The sequence below is a fragment of the Anabrus simplex genome, chromosome 1, assembly GCF_040414725.1.
Source record: "Anabrus simplex isolate iqAnaSimp1 chromosome 1, ASM4041472v1, whole genome shotgun sequence".
Lineage (NCBI taxonomy): Eukaryota > Metazoa > Arthropoda > Insecta > Orthoptera > Tettigoniidae > Anabrus > Anabrus simplex.
Window position 1 is genome coordinate 1,192,265,075 of NC_090265.1, and position 22,926 is coordinate 1,192,288,000.

Below are 22,926 nucleotides of genomic sequence, written 5' to 3' on the forward strand. Positions count from 1 at the left end.
GTTCGGGATGCACAAGCCGGCATCAACAGAAGTGTACAACTGAGGTTTTCGCTGCTGAAAATCGAAAACCATGCTGCAGGGGTCCATCTGTCAACTCGGTTAATAGTTTGCTGTAGATACGTCTCAGCAACTGCCATCCCTCCAGAGCTAAAATGTAGAGCTACATCATCTACATTCAGCGATGGAACGACTGCGGGCCCAGCAGCGAGAACTGTGCAGTTGATGGTGATTGCAAACAGTGTGACACTGCACAACAATGTACAGATCCTTGTGGTACTCCATTTTCTTCTGCGTAATACTGAGAATATTTATTTCCTACACAAATTCAAAAAGAGCTGGAGAGACATGAAATTCTCAATAAATGTTGGTAAATTTCCCCTGGAATCTCCACTGGTATAGGGTGGAGATAATCCCTTACTACTGGGTCGTCTCGTACGACTTTTTCAGGTCAAAGACCACAGCGATCTCCAAGGGCCACACAAGTAAACTGTTTACCATCCTTTCAAATAGCTTGCAGAGGTCATTTGTTAGGCATATAGGCCTATAGACACCTAGGAACTTCGGATACTTACTTAGTTTGGGAAGTGGTACTACAACCCCCTTACGCCACTGAGATGAAAACTCTCCCTTGTTCCATATTCTGTTGAATGGCGTGAGGATATCACTGAGACATTGGTCACTCAAATGTTTCAGCATCTGATTATGGATTTTGTCTGGCCCAGGAGCCATACCCAGTACATCACGAATGCACTCCACAATTCCTACTCCGTGAAAGGGACGTTATAGGAACATAAAATGTTAGAGACGAAAGAAAGGTGGTAAGCCTCTGTGTTGCACTTAATAGGCAGAAATGCAGGGTCACATCTCCCAGCGTTGGATGTATCTGCAAAATGTGAAGCTATGCAATCTGCAATGACTGAAGGAATTTAAAAACTTCAGTGTCATGAATCAGTATCAGAGCTGCCAACCTTTGGAATGGCTTTTCCGTAATTCCCCTTCCCTACCCTCGGAAAAATGTTGCAGTCAAATCCAAAGCACACTCATCCCTTCTGGACACCCTCTTTGTCTTTCCCGACAACAATCTGTTCTAAAATATATCCTATTACACAATACGTTTGCACATTACCTGTTCTGTCATAAAATATTCTTTGTAGCTTGTTTCACACGCAGCAGGTGCTTTTGTGGGGGATTTTTCTTGTAGCATCCTTCCTCCTGTGAGGACATTTTCCGCTTATGAACAATAAGCGATTCCAGTGTAGATGTGATTATTGTAGGCCTGAAGTCCTTCTGTTTTTTCCTATTAACACTGAGAAATCTTTCTGTGGGAGAGTTACTGGAAGGTATACTTAATACTGCAATAATAGAAAATTACATTTTATAGTGAAAGATAGCAGAGTAGAGTTCCTCACAATGAATTTCACGACGCTCACGGGTATGAAAAGGAAGTGACGATCGAATAAATATCGTTGCCAACTCATAAGCATTGAAACGAAGAGAGTCGAGTACTAATGCTCGAAAAGATTCATTTTTCCTTCTTTCCTTATTTTTTCCGTAGAAATTATGTCGTTATAATGTCGCTTTTCCGTAATAATTTACCCTTTGGCCGTAATCCCGTAATCGTGAGGGGAAATCCGTAATAATTACGGATAATCCGTAACAGTTGGCACCTCTGCAGTATTGATGTTAAATCAACTGTAATTGAGAGATTACCCATATTTTCAATACATTTATTATTGTTTTGCCTATATCAAGAACATACACATAATTAGAACAACACTTAATTAGTACATGCCAACTTTTCAAAACAAAAATCAGGAGATTTTGATATGAAAATCAGGAAAAGTCAGGAGAAGTCTAATTCATCAAAACTGCTTATTCTACATGTCTTGTGCAATACAGGAGTTCTATGGCATATATTATAATACTTATTGAGGTTACAAGGCTAAAATTTACACATTTCTTTTCCCTCACAGGAAGTATGTGAGTGAGATGATTGGTTTCTGACAAGCCTTCCGAAAACTCATGCTCCACACCTGTGAATCAGTCAAGCACTTAGATGCTTTTACTTAGCAAATGCATAAATTAATATATTGCATCACACGCCCATGCGATATGTGAAGCTCAATGCTATTTTTATCAAGTAATAAATTAAAATTTGCTCGAAGTGTCTCCAACTGGCTCCTAAAATCTTTAGAGAAGTTTTGAAATTTTGTCACTAAATTACTAAAAGACTCCAAATCTAGTGACTAGTCTCTAGAATAGACTAGACTGATGATAACGAACACTAACATAGCACATGAGAACAAGAGATTGACAATCGACATATGTGTCGCGATATACAGGTTTCAATAAACATAGCACATTCACGCACATTTCTCGTATTAATAAATGCCGATATTCCATTTGGAAGCGGCCAACGAGTGGGGGATTTCTGGTCACTGGTGTACAAAGCTGAAATGGTGGGATCTGAAAACAAATGTTTGAAGTTCACCAAAAAATAAGCTAAAATTGGGAGAAATAATAGAATAATTGGGAGGCAGGAAAAACTGTCGAAAATCGAGAAAGTTGGAAGGTATGCATATGGGACACCAGTTACATAAGCGACAATATGTTCTAAAGGGACCAGCGGGGAGACTCCTAAACAACAACAAATCATAAGAAAATACTTCTGTATTGTACCTGAAGTTGCAGTTGAGAGGAGTTTCCACAGCAAGACTTAAATTCCCTTCTTATTGTTAACATCAGAAAACATCACTAGGCAATTCAAGGAATATTTTAGCTACAAACCACGAAATTAAGGATAAAAAATACCACAAAAAAGTATCAATAGGACAGATAGTATCTAACGATAAGACGAAGGAGAAGATGACGACGATGTTAACATAGTGATACACAAATGTTTTAACAACTTTTAAAATGTTTTCCATGTTATTTTAAACAACTTATCCATTGTCCCTTTTTTAGATATAAATTATTATCTTTATAGCTGAAAATGTCCCATATAGAGGGATGAAATATGTACTAATTAAATGCTGTTCTAATTATGTGTTTGTTCTTGATAAAAAAAGACAAAACAATACTAACTATATACTGAAAAGGTGGGAAATCTCTCAATTACAATTGATGACTGAAGGAATTGTAACCACTGTATATCTCCATTAATGGAGATTCCGAGTACTGAAGTCACATTCTGTACTCTGACAATACGGCGGAGTTTTGTCCACATTTGCGATGATGGAGTATGTGCCATCATGGAAGAGACATATTTTTTCTCAAGCAGATTTCTCGAATCAAAAAAACAGCCCTACTGTGCAGATGTTTAAATATAACACGATTGGCCAATGTAGGGTTCCGACAATGTCCGAAAGCCTGCTGACGATCATGGATGGCTACTGCAATTTTGTCAGTCCACCATGGGGTATACTTCCAGTGAGGAACGCCAGATGAGGAAGGTATTGTTTCCTCTGCAGCAGGCCAGAATGCCAGTTGTAATTGAACAAACAGCGTCATCGGCAGTAAAATGTTGTCAAAAATATAAAATAAAAATACAATGGTGATATACAGACTTCAAAAGAGAGAATTAATCTTTAAAAACTTTCAAAATCAAATTAACAAAAATAAAACATACTCACAAAACGTAAGAAAAGTTGTTTAACATTAATTTAATAAAAAAACTGGGTACTGCATATGTTATTCAAGATAAATGGGTGAGTAAGGTCAGTAAGGTGACATAATGATAATGAATTATGATTTTGTTTATATATTATATTATGAATAAGATACAACAATACTTTCTAGGCAAAGATCAAAGCCAAACAGTTGAACAAGCATAGTCCCAAGTAGGCATATTCGAAAGAAGATTATGAATTACATAACTACTTCTAATCAAAAGAACCAGAGCCTCTACCAGGAATAAAACACGTATGATCATTTAAAAGAACATTGATTATGTCAATACTGCTGAAAATTATTCATTCTTTTTTTCTACAAGATTTCCGTAAACATCTTCAAGCAATAAACTGGAATCCAAATATCATTTTGAGAAAAATTCAAGTAATTAATTTGGAAGCAAGTTTCTATTACCTCCTCCACAGTATAACACCTTCAGATTTGTACCAAGTTCTGTGCCTATCTCAGTAAGAGTCCCTGCCTGATACTAAAGTTATTTGTTAGCATATTCTGAAAGGAAGCTCTCATTACAAATGAGTGTTGTACATATTTGAGGAATCTGAAGAATACACATAAATTCATTCTACTAATTAACAGACACTGCACATATTGATATGCAAATTTTTGCTCAGCTTTTATCAATTTCCTACAACCAATTTGATCAAGACGAGTGATCAGCAGTGCATTATGGTGAACAACGAGGTTCTGAATGCACAGAATCTTCTCCCAATTGAGATTAACACAAGCTTGGAGTTTAATAAATACATACTGAACCCATGACCTTTGTGCCCTAAGAATCTTAAGTATGAAAGTTATTACATGAGGCCCCATGTCAATTGTGATGAGGAGCTTGAACATTTCTTGATATCACGGGAGTGACACGTGGCAAGGAGGTGGCTACCTTCATTCCCATGCGATGATACGTGACATCATCCGCACAAAAGTTTATGAAGAAAGTTTATGTTGAATAAATATAATTAAATGAAAGAATTAGTGGTGAACGCAATATAATGAGGGTCCTGTATTTATCTATAAGACAACTGGTCTTGAGTAAGACGGATCTGAGACTGCTAACAAGGGAACAGAACGAAGTCGGACGGCGAATTTCGATTTGATTTTTACATATTCGTGAAGGTCCTTTTAAGCTGAAACAGGTAGTGGAAGTCTAATTTTTCGCTGGTCCTTTTTAAGGGGCCATTTGGGAGCTCAAAGTTGGCGGTGCGCGCAATGAAATGTACAGTACATGCTGGCACACGTCAGCGCTCACAGCCAGCGGCTGTCTTGCCTCGCCTTCCCTCTCCACTCCTTCGGTTCTCCTCTTTCCCCCACCTCATACGGCTGCCAACAGCTGTGTACACGGGATTGCGGGTGAAGACTGATATTAGTTGGGGCATTTTATTTACAAAGATGAATTCATTATGGAATAAATAAACAATAAAAATGGTTTACAAATCACTACTTAACATACAAATAATACATAATCAAATATCATCTGCATCATCATGACATTCAAAGTGTTCAAGAAATGACTTTATTCTAACACAGTCTGGCATTGGTCCATTGTTCATGGCATGATAGTGAAAATCTAACACAAAATGTGAATAAAAAAACACAAGACAACAATGTGCACACCTTATCAACGAAAAATTGGTACAATCATTTCCAGCACACTTTGTTTCAGTCAAATAATGAAAATTCTTTTGCGAGACAGTATGAAATTGTGGTATATTGTCATTAATGGAATAACCACCCGCTTTCCAACCATATTTCAGCATTGGTACAAAACAATCAGCTTGTAATTGGTTATGCGCTAGTATTTGAATAGTTATAATGAAAAGTCTGTTTTTGGGTTTTAATTTTGACTGGCCGTGTAAATTCCTTACCCGGCAAATGTTTTACATTCGACAGACTAAACATTTTAGTTGTCAAAAGAGTCCAAGATCACATGGCTGGCAAAGATACGTAGTTCCTTTCGGTATGTATTCAATTTGTACATGTTTGTTCGTCAGGGATTCAAGTTGTGCATTTTTGCCCTGGCCACTGAATGAATCTATGAGAAGATTTCTTCTGTCTTCCTGTAACTGCGGATGGAAAATGTTTTGAAACCAGTCACGTACATGCCCTTTCCCCATTTTGCCTGAAGATGAACAATCAATTACGACATATTTAAAGGCATCCATGTAGGCTTTGATAGTTTCCATTAATTTCTTGGAAAACGATCAAGAATAAATGTCCCATTTCTCCTGCTTTAGAAATGTGATATTGCACTGTGTGGGAGTGCGTAAAACTATTTCAACAAACAAGCGTAGCAAGAACGTCTTTCACACCACGAAAATCATAACTCCTCTGTGTTGCCATTTTGTACTCAAATCGAGACTGGTCTGAATTCCACATATTGGCATCCGGGATCTCTTTCTTTTCATGCAATTCATTAATGAATGTTACAAACTTTTTAGCCACTTTGTGTCGTACTTCTTCGTCTGTTTTAAAAGTTTTACTGACTAGTTTGGTTACTTTTCGGAACCGAATTTTCAAATGCCTTTTAAGGTTTGTCAAGTATGAGTCGCTTTGGAGAGTGTTTGGGGCAATACAGCTCTCTACCCTCACCAATCCAACGCTCAATGTCCGATTTTGTGACATATAAATAACACATCCTTGCCTTGGTGAACTCTTCTTTCACACAAGCTCGAACCATTGCACATTTCCTAATTTCTCCATTGTGTTCAACGTGGTTGATGATTCCATAAATTTGTCTCCGAGTCTTCTTATACTTCCGTACGGTGTGCATAGGTCCTCGTTCCTTTATTTTTTGATACATGTCCAACAATGATTCGGAATCATAATCTTCCACTGACTTATAAGGTCTTCCTCGGCCATCACAAGACTTGTTATCTTCATTAAATTCATCTCCGTGTTTGCGTTTTTTCGGTGTTGTTGTCCCCTCCTCAACGCCATCTTCGTCTTCTAAATCAACGAAAACGGCTTTTTCCTCCTGAATAAATTTGCATTTTCCCTCCAGAATTGCATCAAACGTTGTAATTATTTGTATATACATGATTTGCTCTTCATCAGAAAGCTCTGTAGCTTCCTGAATATTAATACCGTAGGCATTAATGAGAGCTGCAATAATGTTGCAAGCGGCCACAACAAAGTAAAGAATCCAATGTGATCTCCTGTATGTGGAATAGCCATCAGTCGTGGAGAACTTGACCGAAGAGAATAGGACTTGCCATCTCATATACACAACTGTTGGCAGCCGTATGTGGTGGGGGACAGAGGAGAACCGAAGGAGTGGAGAGGGAAGGCGAGGCAGGGCATGCGCTGGCCGTGTGCCAGCATATACTGTACATTTCATTGCGTGCACCACCAACTTCGAGCTCCCAAATGGCCCCTTAAAAAAGACCAGCGAAAAATTAAGACTTCCACTACCTGTTTCAGCTTAAAAAGACCTTCATGAATATGTAAAAATCAAATCGAAATTCGCCGTCTGACTTCGTACCATTCCCTCGTAAGCCATTTCTGGGGATTATTTCAGATGGACGCGCGTGTATAGCTTACCCATGCTAAGTCGACTAAAAATAGTGCCTATCAAATGAGATCATTTAACCAGTTAATTTAATAAGAGTGAATTTTAAATGTCCAAGAACACTACCACTAGCAATGTAACAAGTATGTGGTTACATCAAAAACTCTTTTAAATACAGTTCATTTAAGTCGAAAAAGTTACGCAAATTTTCTTGGCGGTAAAGGGAAAATGCCTAGAGAGAGGGGGTACTGTCTATAAATAACAAGGGACGCCATGTTGAAACCCCTGCATTTATATCGTTGAGGCTGGAGACAGAGGATTGAACTGTACTAAAATCGATCGACAAGAAGTAGACCAAGTCCAACCAACAGATTTTAGCCGATGTGGCTGGGGTCTTGACTCCATGTGGAGATGGTTTTTTGAGCAGAAGTAATTTTATAAAAAGGACGGTCAAGATACCGAAGAAGTGTTTATAAATTTTTGTGTGGTAAAGAAAGTAATTTGTGTGCAGGTAATAAATACAATCAGTCGAGTGTGATCAACAAAACGACAAGTGAAGGGCATTTCTTTTTTTTAATGATTTATTTCCAGGAAACAGGAAGAAAAATGCTATGTATAGCCAGAAATGTAAAAATGGCTAAATAAATGACAGAGGGTCGCAGGTGAGCCCAAAGATGAACGCTGATGTGAGCTAAGGTAGGTGACATGCCATCTTACCGCCTACTATATCTTGTTTTATGATGTCAAACTTATATGTATTTGAAATGGGTATTTATGACGCAGTTGTTCACCCATATGTTTCTTTGGGAATGTCAGAATATGATGAAAAGGTCATTTGTTTTATTTTCTGCTTGGATAAATTTTAAAGTATTGTGAGCGCCGTGTAATGTTGTAAAAAGTTATTAATGAGGGTTTCGAAGTGATATCACGTCCAAAGTAGATCGACATTTCCGTGAATTATTGCCTATATTTTGTGAGGTAAAATTAAGATGTTTACTCGACGTAAAATTTTCAGTTGCAATCTTGATGGAATTGGTGCAAAAAGGATCCGTGGTTACCCATTTTCAATCGGATGGAAGCGCTGTATGTAGTGTTGAGTAATGTAGATCGGGGAATTTGTCACGAAGTGTAACGTATTCTATGTCCGTTTAAACCCTGTCTGAGTGACAACAATAACAGTAAAATTTGTCAGTCATTTTTATGAAAATCCAGTTTAAAATACGAGATCATTTTAGGCGAAGTTGTTCATTATTAAAGTATGGTGCGTTATTAGGCATCGTGGATTCTAGTAAGGATTTTTATTCCAGTTATTTTGTTAGTGAGAGTCGTCGAGTTTGAGACCAAAGGTTAGATTTGTCATATGAGTTGAGATAGGATTTGCGAATCAGATGACTGGAAGCCTGTTGTGAACCCGGTAACTTTGCTGTGAGCCCGAGGAAGAGTTTATATGTTTGGGATGGAAAGCAGAGTACGAGAATCCATGCTGGTATTAATTTGCAACGTGTACAATTATTGTGGGACATTTAAAAGTAAATCTATGTGCATATTTGTTTGGTCAGAATATCGTATTTTGTTCTATTTTGCTAAGTCAAAGGGGTTCATTCTTTGAAGCCAGTCATGTATGACGATAGACATATGTTTCATGTTGAAACTGACAGACAGAGCGAGGGTCGTGTGTGTTTCAATGCCGCCAGCTGATCGATAGGGGACAGTTTAGTATATCGGCAGTTGTGTAGTGTGTTACATATTGAAACGAGGCTGCATTCTTGGCAACGGGAATCATTAACTGCGGTAACTAGTTGAAATTTTCATCCGGGAATAACGTGTAGGTTATTAGATACTGTGAATTTGTTTAATTGAGATTGTAATGTATATTTGAAACCCTTAAGTTAGAGTATAATGAGCAAGGTTAGCCAATTTCAGGGTTGTCCAAAATATAGTGGTGGTAGTGATGATTGTTTTGTTTGCGAGGGTGCACAAACTTTATGATATGTTATGAAATGTGAAATGTCGTATGGCTTTTAGTGCCGGGATATCCCAGGACGGGTTCGGCTCGCCAGGTGCAGGTCTTTCTATTTGACACCCGTAGGTGACCTGCGCGTCGTGATGAGGATGAAATGATGATGAAAACAACACATACACCCAGCCCCCGTGCCATTGGAATTAACCAATTAAGGTTAAAATCCCCGACATCATTCGCGCTACTTTCATGTCTGTAACTTCTACTGTAACTTATGAATAAGATATTCTGAGTCGACCCAGATTTTGCTCCCGTAAAGCAAAGTTGGTCAGAAAACAGACCGATGTAAAGATAGTTTTGTCCAGGAGCTGACTTCCATCTTACAGATTACTATTGATTGCAACTGCAAGTTCAATGCATTAGCTTTACTGCATCTTGATTCATCCTGGGCAAACACACATCCTAAATACTTGAAATTATCCACCTATTCCAGCTTTGTATCACCAATCTGACATTCAGTTCTCTTGGATTTCTTACCTACTGACATCAATTTAGTCACAGAAAAAATTTTCATAACATACTCATTGCACCTATTTTCAAGTTCCAAGATATTAGACTGCAGGCTTTCGGCACAATCTGCCATTAAGACCAAGTCGTCAGCATAGGCCAGACTGCTTACTACATTTCCACCTAACTGAATCCCTCCCTGCCATTTTATACCTTTCAGCAGATGATCCATGTAAACTACGAACAGCAGAGGTGAAAGATTACAGCCTTGTCTAACCCCTGTAAGTACCCTGACCAAGAACTCATTCTACCATCAATTCTCACTGAAGCCCAATTGTCAACATAAATGCCTTTGATTAATTTTAATAATCTACCTTTAATTCCATAGTCCCCCTGTATGGCAAACATCTCTAGATCTACAAAACATAAACACAGCTGCCTATTCCTCTTGTAGCATTTTTCAATTACCTGGCGCATACTGAAAATCTGATCCTGACAGCCTCTCTGTGGTCTGAAACCACACTGGTTTTCATCCAACTTCCTCTCAACAACTGATTGCACCCTCCCTTCCAAGATCCCAGTGAATACTTTGCCTGGTATACTAATCAATAAGATACCTCAATAGTTGTTGCAATCCTTCCTGTTCCCTTTGATATAAACAGGTGTTTTTGTCCAATCTGCAGGTACCTTACCAACACTCCATGCTAATTTTGCTACTCTACAAAGCCATTTAATCCCTACCTTCCCACTATACTTCACCATTTCAGGTCTGATTTCATCTATTCCTGCTGCTTTATGACAATGGTGTTTATTTACCATCCTTTCGACTTCAAGCGTAATTTCACCAACATCATTTTCCTCCTCCCCATGAGCTTGGCTGTTCGCAACACTATCAGGAATATTTCCTTTTACATTGAGATGATGTTCAAAATATTCCCTCCACCTCTCCAGTGATTCCCTGGGATCTATTATGAGTTCACCTGAATTACTCAAAACACCATTCATTTCTTTTTCCCTCACTTCCTAAGATTCTTTATTACAGTTCACAAAGGTTTCCCTGCTGCTTGACCTAGCCTTTCCAGGTTATTACTAAAATCTTCCCGAGACTTCTTTTTGGATTCAACAACTATTTGTTTCGCTCTGTTTCTTTCATCTACGTACAAATCACTGTCTGCCTCGGCCCTTCTTTGGAGCCGTTTCTGATAAGCCTTCTTTTTACGTTTACAAACTGCTCTCACTTCATCATTCCACCAAGATGTGTGCCTTTTCCAATCTTTACACACAGTTGTTCCTAGGCATTCTCTTGCTGTTTACCACCAACAATTTGATGAGTAGTTAGCTAACATGCCAATTGTGTTCAACTGATGAAAATTCTAAGTTTACTGCAATGAATAAAGTAACAACTAGGAAATGAGCCACACAATTTAGAGAGGACAAGAAGTCAAGATGAAACCTGCAAATATGGGACAATAGGCATCAGTTGCTCAGACAAGGAGATTCCATATTTTAATACCTCTCTTCACATAAAATTGTTACAAGAGTTTCTTCACTCATTTTATTGGAAAGTGCAGAACACCTTATAAGCAGTTCAGATCTTACATCAGCATTGGATATGTATTACTAGTGAAACACTTATGACAATACCTAATAATGAGGCTTTTCTAAATTGCCAAATTATATTTGTGAATGTATCCAAACTATGTATGGAAAAAATAAAATATGATATATATGCACAGGAGACTTAAAATTACAAATGCAATAACAATTTATCTGTGTTTCCAGAAGACCAATGAAGACCACATAAAGAATTTGAGGACGATTTTAGCAAAGACCTGAAACTGAAGAAGTACTATGTAGGGATTTGAATAATACAATTTTTGGTTTGTACTAATGCAGCCTCTCACACCTAATGGAAAGTTTATTGTCTTTCAGGCTGTAAGGCCATGTTTATATTTTGGTGAATGTCAATGTTTCACCTTCTATGCAGTAGCCCCTGTGTAGACATTCTGGGGTCAGTGGGTGAGAATGTATGCATTTGCTGTGCAGCCTGTTTTGTAGAGAAATGATCATGTGTTCAAGCTACTGGCTGTATCCACATACAGGGAGCATGATTACTCAAGTTCAGGCCTTCTTTTGGCAAATGAAGTTGTTACAGCTTTTCTAACTTATTGTCTTTTGATGTACATAATCATGGAATTAGTACGCAGCAAGCGAAACATTGGTTTTGTTGCATTTTATATTGTGGTTTAGGTGATTAAGTGTATGTTCAACTACAGCAGAATTTGCAGGTTGATTACGTTAACAGTTAACCATGAGGATGGTTGCAAGGTTGTACATCCTCTTTAAACAATAATCATCACCACTTGTGTTCCTTAATTCTGGTATTAATACAGGCCGAGACCAAGGAATGTATTAAACCACTTTGGAGTGGGAAAGGAACATTCCATTGATTCTTAGGTTTATGCAACTGCTTGCCTACTTCTGAACTGGTGGTGAAGGCAAGGGTGATTCCATAGCACTTTATAAAACAGTTACATAGTAAATGGATAGTATGGAAGGTAAACAGATGTTCCTTTCTATGGATCTATGTTGTCTTTTGGGCAGTATGAGGACTATATTCCCTGATGTTGCTGTTTGCTTGGAATGTTAATAAAATATGCATGAAATTCAATTGAAAATGAACTATTAAGATACTTTTCGGATATGAGCAGATTTCCCCCCCCGCTTATGCAACCAGATAACCATGAGTCAGCTACGTCACACACTCATTTCATAGAGCTTAGTTTCAGCTGTCCGGCACTAGAAACTACCATAATAATCTAAACCAACTTGAGAAGGCTGCCATAGTGACATACACTCAGAGAAAACATTCTGGCCACCACCCACTGATTAAATGCTTATTTACAATGCAAAGCTTGGTTCCTAATACTCAGAGAAACAGGAAGAGTCAGCTGTTCAGCCATAGCATCATTTATCCAGAAATATGGAGAGTGCAGTGAATACACATGCACCTTTCCACCTATATATAATGAGAGGTAAATTCTATCCGACTGCCAAACTTTGACAAGGCCTACCATAAGTAATAAGTGAAAAGTTGATATCCATAAAGATGTGACCACTAACTAATTACTATCCAATTTCTGGTTTGTTGCTTTCAGTATAAAAATTGAAAAGAATAAAATAAAATTGAAAAACTTTAAAAAGGGTACTTACTTGATGATGCCGAGATGGTCGGTTGGCAGTATTTGACATGTACTTCTGAACTTCCCTGGACAGGGAACTGGTAGAACTCCACCTAGACAACTGTGCAAGCAACACAACAGCCCTCCAGTCAACACAGACAGACACAAAGCCATGAGATTCATAACTTGATGTATTTCACAGAAGAATGAATAAATTGTTTATTGGCAAAGAAGTACGGTAAGTTTGAATTTTGGTTTGTGTCTTCCCACAGCTATTCCTAAAACTTCAAAGTATTGCAATATACCCACCAAACTCTACCTACACACAAACTCAAACTGTTGATCACAGGTAAATCAAATTAATGTATAAAAATGCAGTGTAAGTTATTACCTATTTAAGTAATCCAGGTTTGGTAAGGTTACAACAGAGGGATCACTGGATAACCTTGCACTGTGACCATTTAGATCTATTGTGCTTTCCTCAATTCAATCTTTCTGTATGATACTACAGTGAATGATGAATGCTGTAGGCCAATTAAAGAGGACGTTTGAGTGTTTAATACAAAGTGACTCCTGGAAGCGACTTGGGCCTTACATTCACGAAGTATATGTTGTGTTTGGCAGTTTTATATGCTTCATGATATCTTACACAAGAGGAATTCACAGCACCTCTAATGTTGTACAAATGTCCCGTTACTCCACGACAAGTGAGCAGATTGGTTATCCATTTTCGATTTTTTCAGCTCACACGTAGCAGCCCTCCTTGAACATGCTCCTTTTCATGAGCTTTTGTGTACTTACATGTAACATGTAAAAGATCTGTGGTAACACATGTGAGGGACTTAGAATAGCAGAGGTGTATGCGCCAAAGTATGCTTTTTCGTTTTTTCTCGCAACATATAGTACGAAGTGTACTATTTCATGGCTGTCAAGTGTGAATGCCCGATATGCTTCAATTGTGAATGAAACTTCCATTTGAATATAGCGTGCCATTCGATCTTATGCGCTGCAGCTCAATCTCAAGAATAGCAAAAGCGTATGAAATAGCCCGCTGGCCAGTCGATACCCTGTGATAGCTACTATTTATTTAACAGCATTGGGCAATAAATCTCTTAACAGAGGGTGTTATTTGTTTTCAGCCTTTCAAACCCTTCCAACCTCATGAAATCCTTAGGTATTTTAATGGATATTTGTTGTTTTAGATTTAATCTTTCTTGTAAGGTGGTATCTGCTTGAAAGTTCAACTGAAAAGCTGAAATTTAGTTTTTTTGGCTTCAAAATCTAGTTATAACACTCATTCTCGGTATCATGCAGTCATGCAGTAATATTTATTTGTTGTATTTAGTACTGTGTATTGAAATTTGTACTTTACTAGATTTGTACTAGATTTAACCATTATCATTCAAGGAATGAAACTTGTAGTATAGACTTTTCATTAAAATTTATTTTTATTAAGCACAAGCATTAGACAGTGTTTCTCCTTCTCATCATGTAAGTCCTCCTACAAAACACTGTGTACAGAAAAACAAATGTAAAATAAACGTGGCCAAGAAAAAGAGGAATGTAGGTGATGATTATTTAAGTTCAAAAACTAAAAATGTTGTAAGTGTAAAGGAAGCAGGGCCTCCTTGTTGGTGTGGTTGTTTCAAGAAAGAGGGTCGAGATGAAACATAAAATATTTTGAGAATTTTGGGAAATAGGGGATTACAATTTACAGACCAGCTTTTTAAATAAACTAAGTGTGGATGTGATAAGATCGTGTGTAACAGACAGGCCTTCTTACAGATTGGGCAAAGTAGTTTAAAAGTCATTCATTTAAATACAAGTTACAAATGATATAAAATTAGTGTCCAAAATCCTAGAATATCTGTGAAATTGTACTTTATACTTTACAGAAGTAATACCTGCTGGTTCATTTCTGGACAGTGTACAATATTTTAATCAAATATTTTACTGTGTAAGTAGATGTTTCTCTGTGTGAAACTTAGCAAAACATTAAATGTGGTTTTCTCGAAACTAGCTTTTGGTGCACACACCTGTTATTTTAATGGCCTCATTTGATGTTTACCCGACAAAATTAATTCTCAGCCTTAGATGCCCAAGAGATATTCAGTTTACTCTGCCATCTAGTAGGCCTAGATTAAAGCCGAACATTGAAATTGACAAGCAAGCAGCCAGATGGTGTCAAATTTAAATGCTTGCACATGGTAGCTGAGGCCATGTTATTATTATCCTTCAAATGATTCCCAGTACTTTTTAATACTGCTCATTATCTACTCTTTGACCTCCTTAATTGGTCTATAGGAAAGACCAAATACAAGCTCAGGTTCTATGAATAAGATCTGAGCCAACCTGAGAGCCCCTTCATTGCCCTGAATCCCCTTATGTCTTAGCACCCACATGTATCATTACCAAACGTACGAGGCGACTGAAAGGGGGATTAGAGACTCTGAACTTTGGAACATAGGATAGCAATCGAAGTTCCCCTAGTTGAGTTTGGCATTGCTTACACTTACTTGTGCCAGACTCCTCGTTTCCATCTCCCCTATCTGACCTCCCTTGATCAACTCTCGTTCTTTTTCAACCCTGACAGTATTAGGCTTAGAAGGCCTAGTGAGTCTTTAATCTACATTCCTTTCATGGCCCTTATCCACGACATGAATTTTTCCTGTCTGCCGGTTCGGCAGATTTACCAGACTGACACTGAAACACTGTTACAAACGGGAGATTGTTTACTATCCGTCAGGGTAAATTTAAAGTTTTGACTGCCAGATGCAGAACCGGATTCCCACTGTGGAGACGGCAGCTGGACGGTACACCGTGTTATCAGTGGAACATACAATAGCAGAAGCATGTGTCAAAGAGCTGGCGAACTCGCCATCAGTGATCATCTGGCAGCAAGATTGAGTGCAAGTTTAAAAGAGTATCTGTGATATTTTTTTTATTATAATGAGTGTAAACTTAAATATTGACAGTAAACTATTAACTATGCTTGTTAAAGAAAGATCAGTGCTTAGGAACAAAAAAATTGAGGAGTACTGTACAAAGACAGGCAGCTGAATTTTCCAAGCTTGGAAGGAAGTATGCTCACAACTGAATGAAAATTATCCTTGTAACCAACAATATTCACATAGTGCTGACTAAATATTTCTGTTTCCTGCAAATCCTCATATATACACCCCACCCCATTTCATTAATGATTCCTGGAATGTTCTTCTTGGAACAGTTTTTGTCTTAAAGTACCTCTACTTACCCTTCCATTTTTCAATAACATTCATATGACTGCCAATTATTCTTGACATCATGCCATCCCTTGTTGACTTGTTTGCTAGATTCAATTTCCTAGTAGGTTCCTTCAATTTCTCCTTATTTCCTCAACCATTTCTAACTATTTCTTTCCAACCTGCACCTCCCTACTTACAAGGGACACCTTTGACCTCGAATGCTTGGAACTGCACTAAACCATGCTTAGAAAACAAGCAATCACAAACAAAACAGTGGTGTGCTTCATTTCCATACAAAACTCCGCACTCGTCTGCTAGCGCCACTAAACGGTGATATAGTGTAGCTGCACTAACCAGTGCTCCAGTTGCGTGAGTGGTATAGCTGCAATACGTATTTGTCTCTTGGAGGGTTCACAAGCGAGTTACTGTGTAAACTGTGTACAGTGCAGTGACATCAAGAAGAGAATTAATCCTACGCATGTGGTCCAAATATTAGGGACCAAGTTGTGACGTGCTGAATATGGAAATGACACCGGGGCTGAGGATATGGAGTTCACGGATATATTATATAACATAATAATTCAGAAATATAATGGCTATGACACAGAAATACATGACGTTACACTGGATAGATATAAGGATTTTGAAGGACAGGAGGAACTTGAACCCGAAGGTGGCTCTTCACGCAGTACACAACATTCATCTCCAGAGCAACAGGAACAGTCAAGTCAAAGTGAGCACGAACTCTCTCCACCAAAAAAGATTGTCACTGGTGATGAGTTGATAGTCGGTGGAATCATTTAATTCTTGACTTGTCAAAAGAAACTAAGAAACTGACACTTTTGAAGAATTTGATTACATTTTTTTTTTTTGTTGTAAAAAAAATGTGTGTGTTTTTATTTCTGGTGAAATTGTGTGATTTTAAAGAATTTCCAGGACTCACAGAAGAGACAATTATTTACTTAATCATTGAGTGTTAAAAGAAAAGACATTGATATTGGAGATCTCCAGTAATATGTTTGTTGTAACCCATTTTTTGTATCACTCTGTAGTTGCCACGTGGAGCTTCGATCACAAAATCGCTGAGTTTTGCAATCAAAACCTCTAGAATAATTTCCCACATTACCATATATGGTGCTGTAATGCTATTGGCGAAAATAACACTGAATTGTATTGGTGAAACTTCGGGTCGAAACATAGGTAGCTTCCCTGATTGGCTGTTTGAGTATTTCTCTATTTCCGGCCTTTTGGCTCCTTAGCAAGGGTTCTGTTCAGCATCTTTGGTTTTCGTACGTCTTAATGATCGGACGCACCTTGTTAGGTGGTCTGCTTACCGGCTCCAGCCATCCCGGGGTAAGCGTTTTCTTTTCTCAAGTGTTAAATTAAAACGTAAATTCATTTGTGCGGAGTTTACCTTAGACCCTGGTTTTTTCACTGTTTGATTTTGTAATGCCTTAGTTCGTTAGCTAGGCATATCCTTTGTTTTGGAGGCAATTCCTTTTATTAACCTTTTGAGTAAATGTAAATTTTAATTTTTCCATTCGGGTTGCCTCCAGTTATTCCGCGTCAATTTAGTGTACACCTGTTGAGCTATGCGTCCCTCACTGATGTGTATTAGGAGAGGACTGCACCTCCAAAGGCCTCTGCGCTAAATTTAAATTTTGGTTGTTTTGTCATGTTTTCTTGTAAAAACTCTTTGGATTTGCCTTGTAAGATAATCGTAATTATGTCATATTCCCCGTTAAATTCTCCTTGTAAATTTCATTATCGAAGTTATACTCACCTCCTTTAAAGTGATTGTAATGTTGTGTTGGTATTTGATTTTCTGAAGAACCACCGATAGGAACCTCGTGGTTCGATTTAATTTTTTTAAATTGATTATGTTATCCTTTTTATTGGTGATTTAGATCTTGTTAAAATTCTTTATTGTGAGTAAATCAAACAAAAGGGTTAATGTTATCATGTTTCTTTCCCTACAACATCATGTAAGATCTCGTCCTCTGTAGGGTTTCCCAGCCTGCTTCCCATCTATCCTTCCTATAGTTGTCATGTTGGTTATCCTGCGTAGCCATGTGTTGTCGAAATTTAAAATGTTTTCCTGATACATCGACTGACGTTCGTTCAGGTTTGTTATTTTGCATTATCAAATAATGACTTGTTTTATATGTACGTATGTATTATGTGCTCTCTTCTGCAAAAGGGGGGGGGGGGGCGGGTAAACAACTGAACCACGCTCTGCTACCACCTAACAAGGTGCGTCCGATCGTTAAGACGTACGAAAACCAAAGACGCTGAACAGAGCCTGCTCCTGCTAAGGAGCCAAAAGGCCGGAAACTGAGAAACACTCAAACAGCCTGTCAGGGAAGCTACCTATGTTTCGACCCGAAGTTTCACCAATACAATTCAGTGTTATTTTTGCCAATAGCATTACAGCACCATATATGGTAATGTGGGAAATTATTCTAGAGGTTTCGATTGCAAAACTCAACGATTTCGTGATTGAAGCCTCCACAAGGCAACTACAGGGTGATACAAAAAATGGGTTACAACAAACATATTACTGGAGATCTCCAATATCACTGTCTTTTCTTTTAACACTCAATGATTAAGTAAATAATTGTCTTTTCTGTGAGTCCTGAAAATTCTTAAAAATCACACAATTTCACCAGAAATAAAAACACACAATTTTTTTTTAAAAACAACAAATTTTTAAAATCAAATTCTTCAAAAATGTCAGTTTCTTAGTTTCTTTTGACAAGTCAAGAATTAAATGATTCCACCGACTATCAACTCACCACCGGTGACAAAGACAAGGTCCAGTGTATTAAAAGATATTGATGACAGTGTACTAGAGAACATTTATGAGGACTATTACAATCATGGCTTCAATTCCTATAGCAAAGTAATGAAGCTCTATAAGTGCATCAAAAGTAAATCAAATTGCACATTAATTCTAAATTATGTGTCTAGGAAATGGGGAGCAGGTGCTCATTTCAAAGGAAACAGACTGTCGCAATTACAAACTATAAAAGAGTATGTAATATCGCAATTTGATGGTGCAAGGAGGTATGGATCTACAGTTCATTATTGGCATCTGCAGATGTGGGCACCAGAAGGTGCTAAAATGGTTGGCTTGGTCAATTTCAAAGCTTCCATTTCCTTTATCGACCATCTCAAGGCTGGATATGGCATTTCAACCAGGCATATGTCATATGTCACACATAAGGACATAGAAGACGATAATATTATACGTCAGAAGGCACAACAGTTTGTGAAAGAAGTGAACATGTTTATAACAGAGGAGGGTGTGCGAAAGGTAATGTTTGGAACAGTTAATTGCAGTACGAAATGTCTTCAGCATCAACACTGTACTACAGAGGAGAGAAAACTACAGGTAGTGTGTTGCAGTCTGTACATATCTCTACCCATAGTTACACAATTGATGTGGCTTTATCAATGGCAGGCAGACTAGCAAACAAGTTGTACATCTGTTTTTAAGAGACACAAGGCACTTTCAGTCCAAATATTTTAAAGAATCTTGAAACAACCTGTCCACGAAACATTCATGTGGAGGCAAGCAAAAGTGGAAAAATGACTAAAGAACACATGAAACATCTTCTAACTTCAGTCCTTGGCGAATATGTAACAAATGAAAAGAGCCTATTGGTGATTCCTGGGCAGGTCATATGGATCATACCCTTCTAGATGCAAGTTTTCCAAACAAAGATGTTACGCTGAAGATATTGCCACCGAAAACAACAAAATATTGCCAACCCCTTGATGTTTACTTCTTTCGGCAATATAAACTCTATACCAGAAGGATTACTGATTTTGCAAGACTACAAGGTGCCAAACTACAAGTGAAGGCACATGATCATTATTTCATCGTGAAACTTCACTCTGTGATTTACAATCAATATGCTGCAACTATGTATAAGCCTAAGTTGCAATATGCTTGGCAAAAGCCAGGTTACGACACTGACATACCAACAACATAATTTGAAAATGTAATTAGTGTGGCTTTTGATACTGGACTGCGTGAATGTGAAAGTGATTTGGAATGTGATAATGTGGCTTTAGTGAGGTGCGCACAATGTTCTCTCCTACTTTGTTTTAACCACTTCATTGAAATCCCGCATCTACACTTTGAGGACTAATATAAGTACTTTCAGGTGTGTGGTACTGCTGTATGTGTGTGTTTTGCGCTATATAAGTACTTTAAGCAGAGAGTTTTGGGCGCTGCTGATTGAAAATGTAATGATACACTGACGCCATTAAATTACATATAATTTCCTTCCTATGGTATTGATAGCTTGTTACTTTGTTTCTCTCTATTAAAATGTTACTTGAGGTAGAATGCAACGGTTTGCATGGAAATGACGCACACCACTGTTTTGTTTATAACTGCTTGTTATTCTAAGCATGGTTTTGTGCGGTTCCGAGCGTTCAAGGTCAAAGGTGTCCCTTGTTAGTCTAGTTATCTCTGTTATAATATTGCTGCAGAACAAACCATGTCATTCTTTCAATAATAGGTGTAGCTTTTTTTTTTTTTTTTACAGGTATGTTTTATTGTTGTATTTTGTTTTCTGACAGACTGAAAAACTTATATTACTTATATTGGTTATATGTTTTGTTGAAACCAAAATATTGCTAAAAGGTAAATCATTATCCATGCCTATATAAGCACAATATTGTTTACGTTGCATAAACTTGTCAATAATTGTGAATTGGTGATATTGTGAACAAATGAGACAAATTATATGAATGTAAAAGTCTATTATTGAGAAAGTATTCTGTACTTATAACCAGCTTCATGTCCACTACATCTAGCAACAACAGCTGGATTAAATCCAGATCACTTCCTTCACCTGTAGTTTGCTAACACAAACTAGTCTGTAGGGGTGGTAAGGGAGCAGAGGGGAACCAACTCTATTCAGCAGGGAGAGGAGTGTGCTATATGACCAGAGTCTATTTATGTTCATGTACAATAGAAAATGAATGCATGATAATAATTTTGGAAGGAAATTAAAAAAAAATGCAGCAATAAATTAAAGAGTACTTAGTAAAATAGCCTACTAAATGGTTTCTAGTGATGAGCGAGAATTTTTCAGATATGTGTGATCATTGACGATGGTTTGATTGGCAGACGGAAAACAACTCTGTTCAGTGAGGAGAGGGGTGTGTTATATAACCATAGTCTATCTATGTTGATGAATATTAGAAAACGAAAGCATGATAATGATTCTGGAAGAAGAACGAAAAAGAGCAGCAATGAACTAAAGAGTATGACTTTACTTTTGTGATAAAATATTGCTTACAAAATTGTAGTTAGTGGTGAGCTATTGCCTAAATTCATCGAATTCCAGACGTACATTGTTTCATAGTAACCTCCAGTGAGATTAAGAGCTAATGAAACACTGTGTGAAATGTTGTTTTACTAATTTAGAATTTATTTAGTAGTGCAAAGACAGGGGAGGGAAGATATTTTCGCTCAGGTTGGTTTGTAGGATGCTAAATAGTTTATTAGGTCACCTATTCATACATCAGAAATTTTAAACATTTAGGAATTTATCATTATTTCCATATGATATGTGTTTCACCCTTCTTTGAGGGCATCATCAGTCATAGTACTGCCTCAAGTCATAAATCAGGTACCTGATTTGTAATTAAGTTGTTAATACTAAGATATAAAATTGACGTATTACAGTGGGAAAGTCAAGCCAAAAACAATGTTCAATGATGATATAGATAACAATATATCAGCCGTTGGCTGTAAATTATCCGTTGTGAAGGATAACAGCATCAAAATGTTAGGGTATGTCCTACAAAGAGTGACTTAACATATTGGCAGGGGCCGTTTAAGGGAAAGATCAATGAATTGCACTAAAAGGTAAGACTACAGGATATTTGACAGTGTCTAGCAGCAATGGTCCATATGAACTGTTACTAAAATTTCATAAAGAAACAGTGTTCTTTGCGAAAACAATGTTCTTTAATAAATGGAGTTTAAAGGGGTTACATTAACTTATTTATAGGCACAGTAGTCAGCACCAATGCGTAAAACCACAGAGTATTTTAGCAGTGTCCGGCAGTGGTGGTCCGAAGAATCACTGACGCTACTCTATTAGAAAATCTTAGGAAATTACAAAGTTTATATATTTACATGGAAGCAGATAGGGGAGAAAGGGTACAAATGTCTGGCACCAATGTTCATACACTAATTACTGCCACTGGTTGACGATCACAGTTTGACAGGGCAACTACACAGTAATATTTAGGTTATCCTATTGAACAGTTGGGAAATTACAAGCTTAGAACATATATTTACAAGGGAGCAGTTTGGGGAGAAAGGATACAAAATGTCTGGCACCAATGTGTATCACATTATTTCTGCTTTTGGTTGATGATTGGAGTATTAACAAGACAACTGCACAGTAATATGCAGTGTGGTCTGACCTCAGTTCACAATTATTGGACTGCTAAGAAAAATATTCCAACATTTTTTAAAGATTGCCAAATGAGGTTCTATTAGGCAATAGTCATACTGGAAGCTGTCAGGTTGAAGTCCCGGGTTCGTGACTATGTCTCCGAAAGCAACGGTGAATTTGGCTGGCATGGAAGGAAACTTCTTTGGGTGTCGTAATGTTTAGGCATAATTTCAGTGTAGTCGAAACGAAAGGTCATTGAGAACACTGTTTCTTAATTAAATTTTAGTAACAGTTCATATGGACCATTGCTGCTAGACACTGTCAAATACCCTGTGGTCTTACCTTTTAGTGCAATTCTCTGATCTTTCCCTTAAACGGCCCCATGTCAATATGTTAAGTCATCCTTTGTAGGAATACCCTAACATTTTGA

At 37.6% G+C, this 22,926-nt stretch overlaps 1 protein-coding gene across 3 annotated transcripts in view; it reads right to left on the reverse strand.

Moving 5' to 3' along the window:
- Sec16 (Secretory 16) overlaps positions 1 to 22,926 on the reverse strand; it is a 753,833-nt gene that overhangs the window by 27,454 nt on the left and 703,453 nt on the right. For 2 of the 3 annotated variants that reach the window (XM_067137539.2, XM_067137540.2), the window contains exon 27: positions 12,876 to 12,965. The exons of the other annotated variant lie outside the window; for it this stretch is intronic. In XM_067137539.2, coding sequence (XP_066993640.2) covers positions 12,876 to 12,965 — 90 coding nt within the window. The remainder of the gene's footprint in view (positions 1 to 12,875; positions 12,966 to 22,926) is intronic. 3 annotated transcript variants of the gene reach the window in all.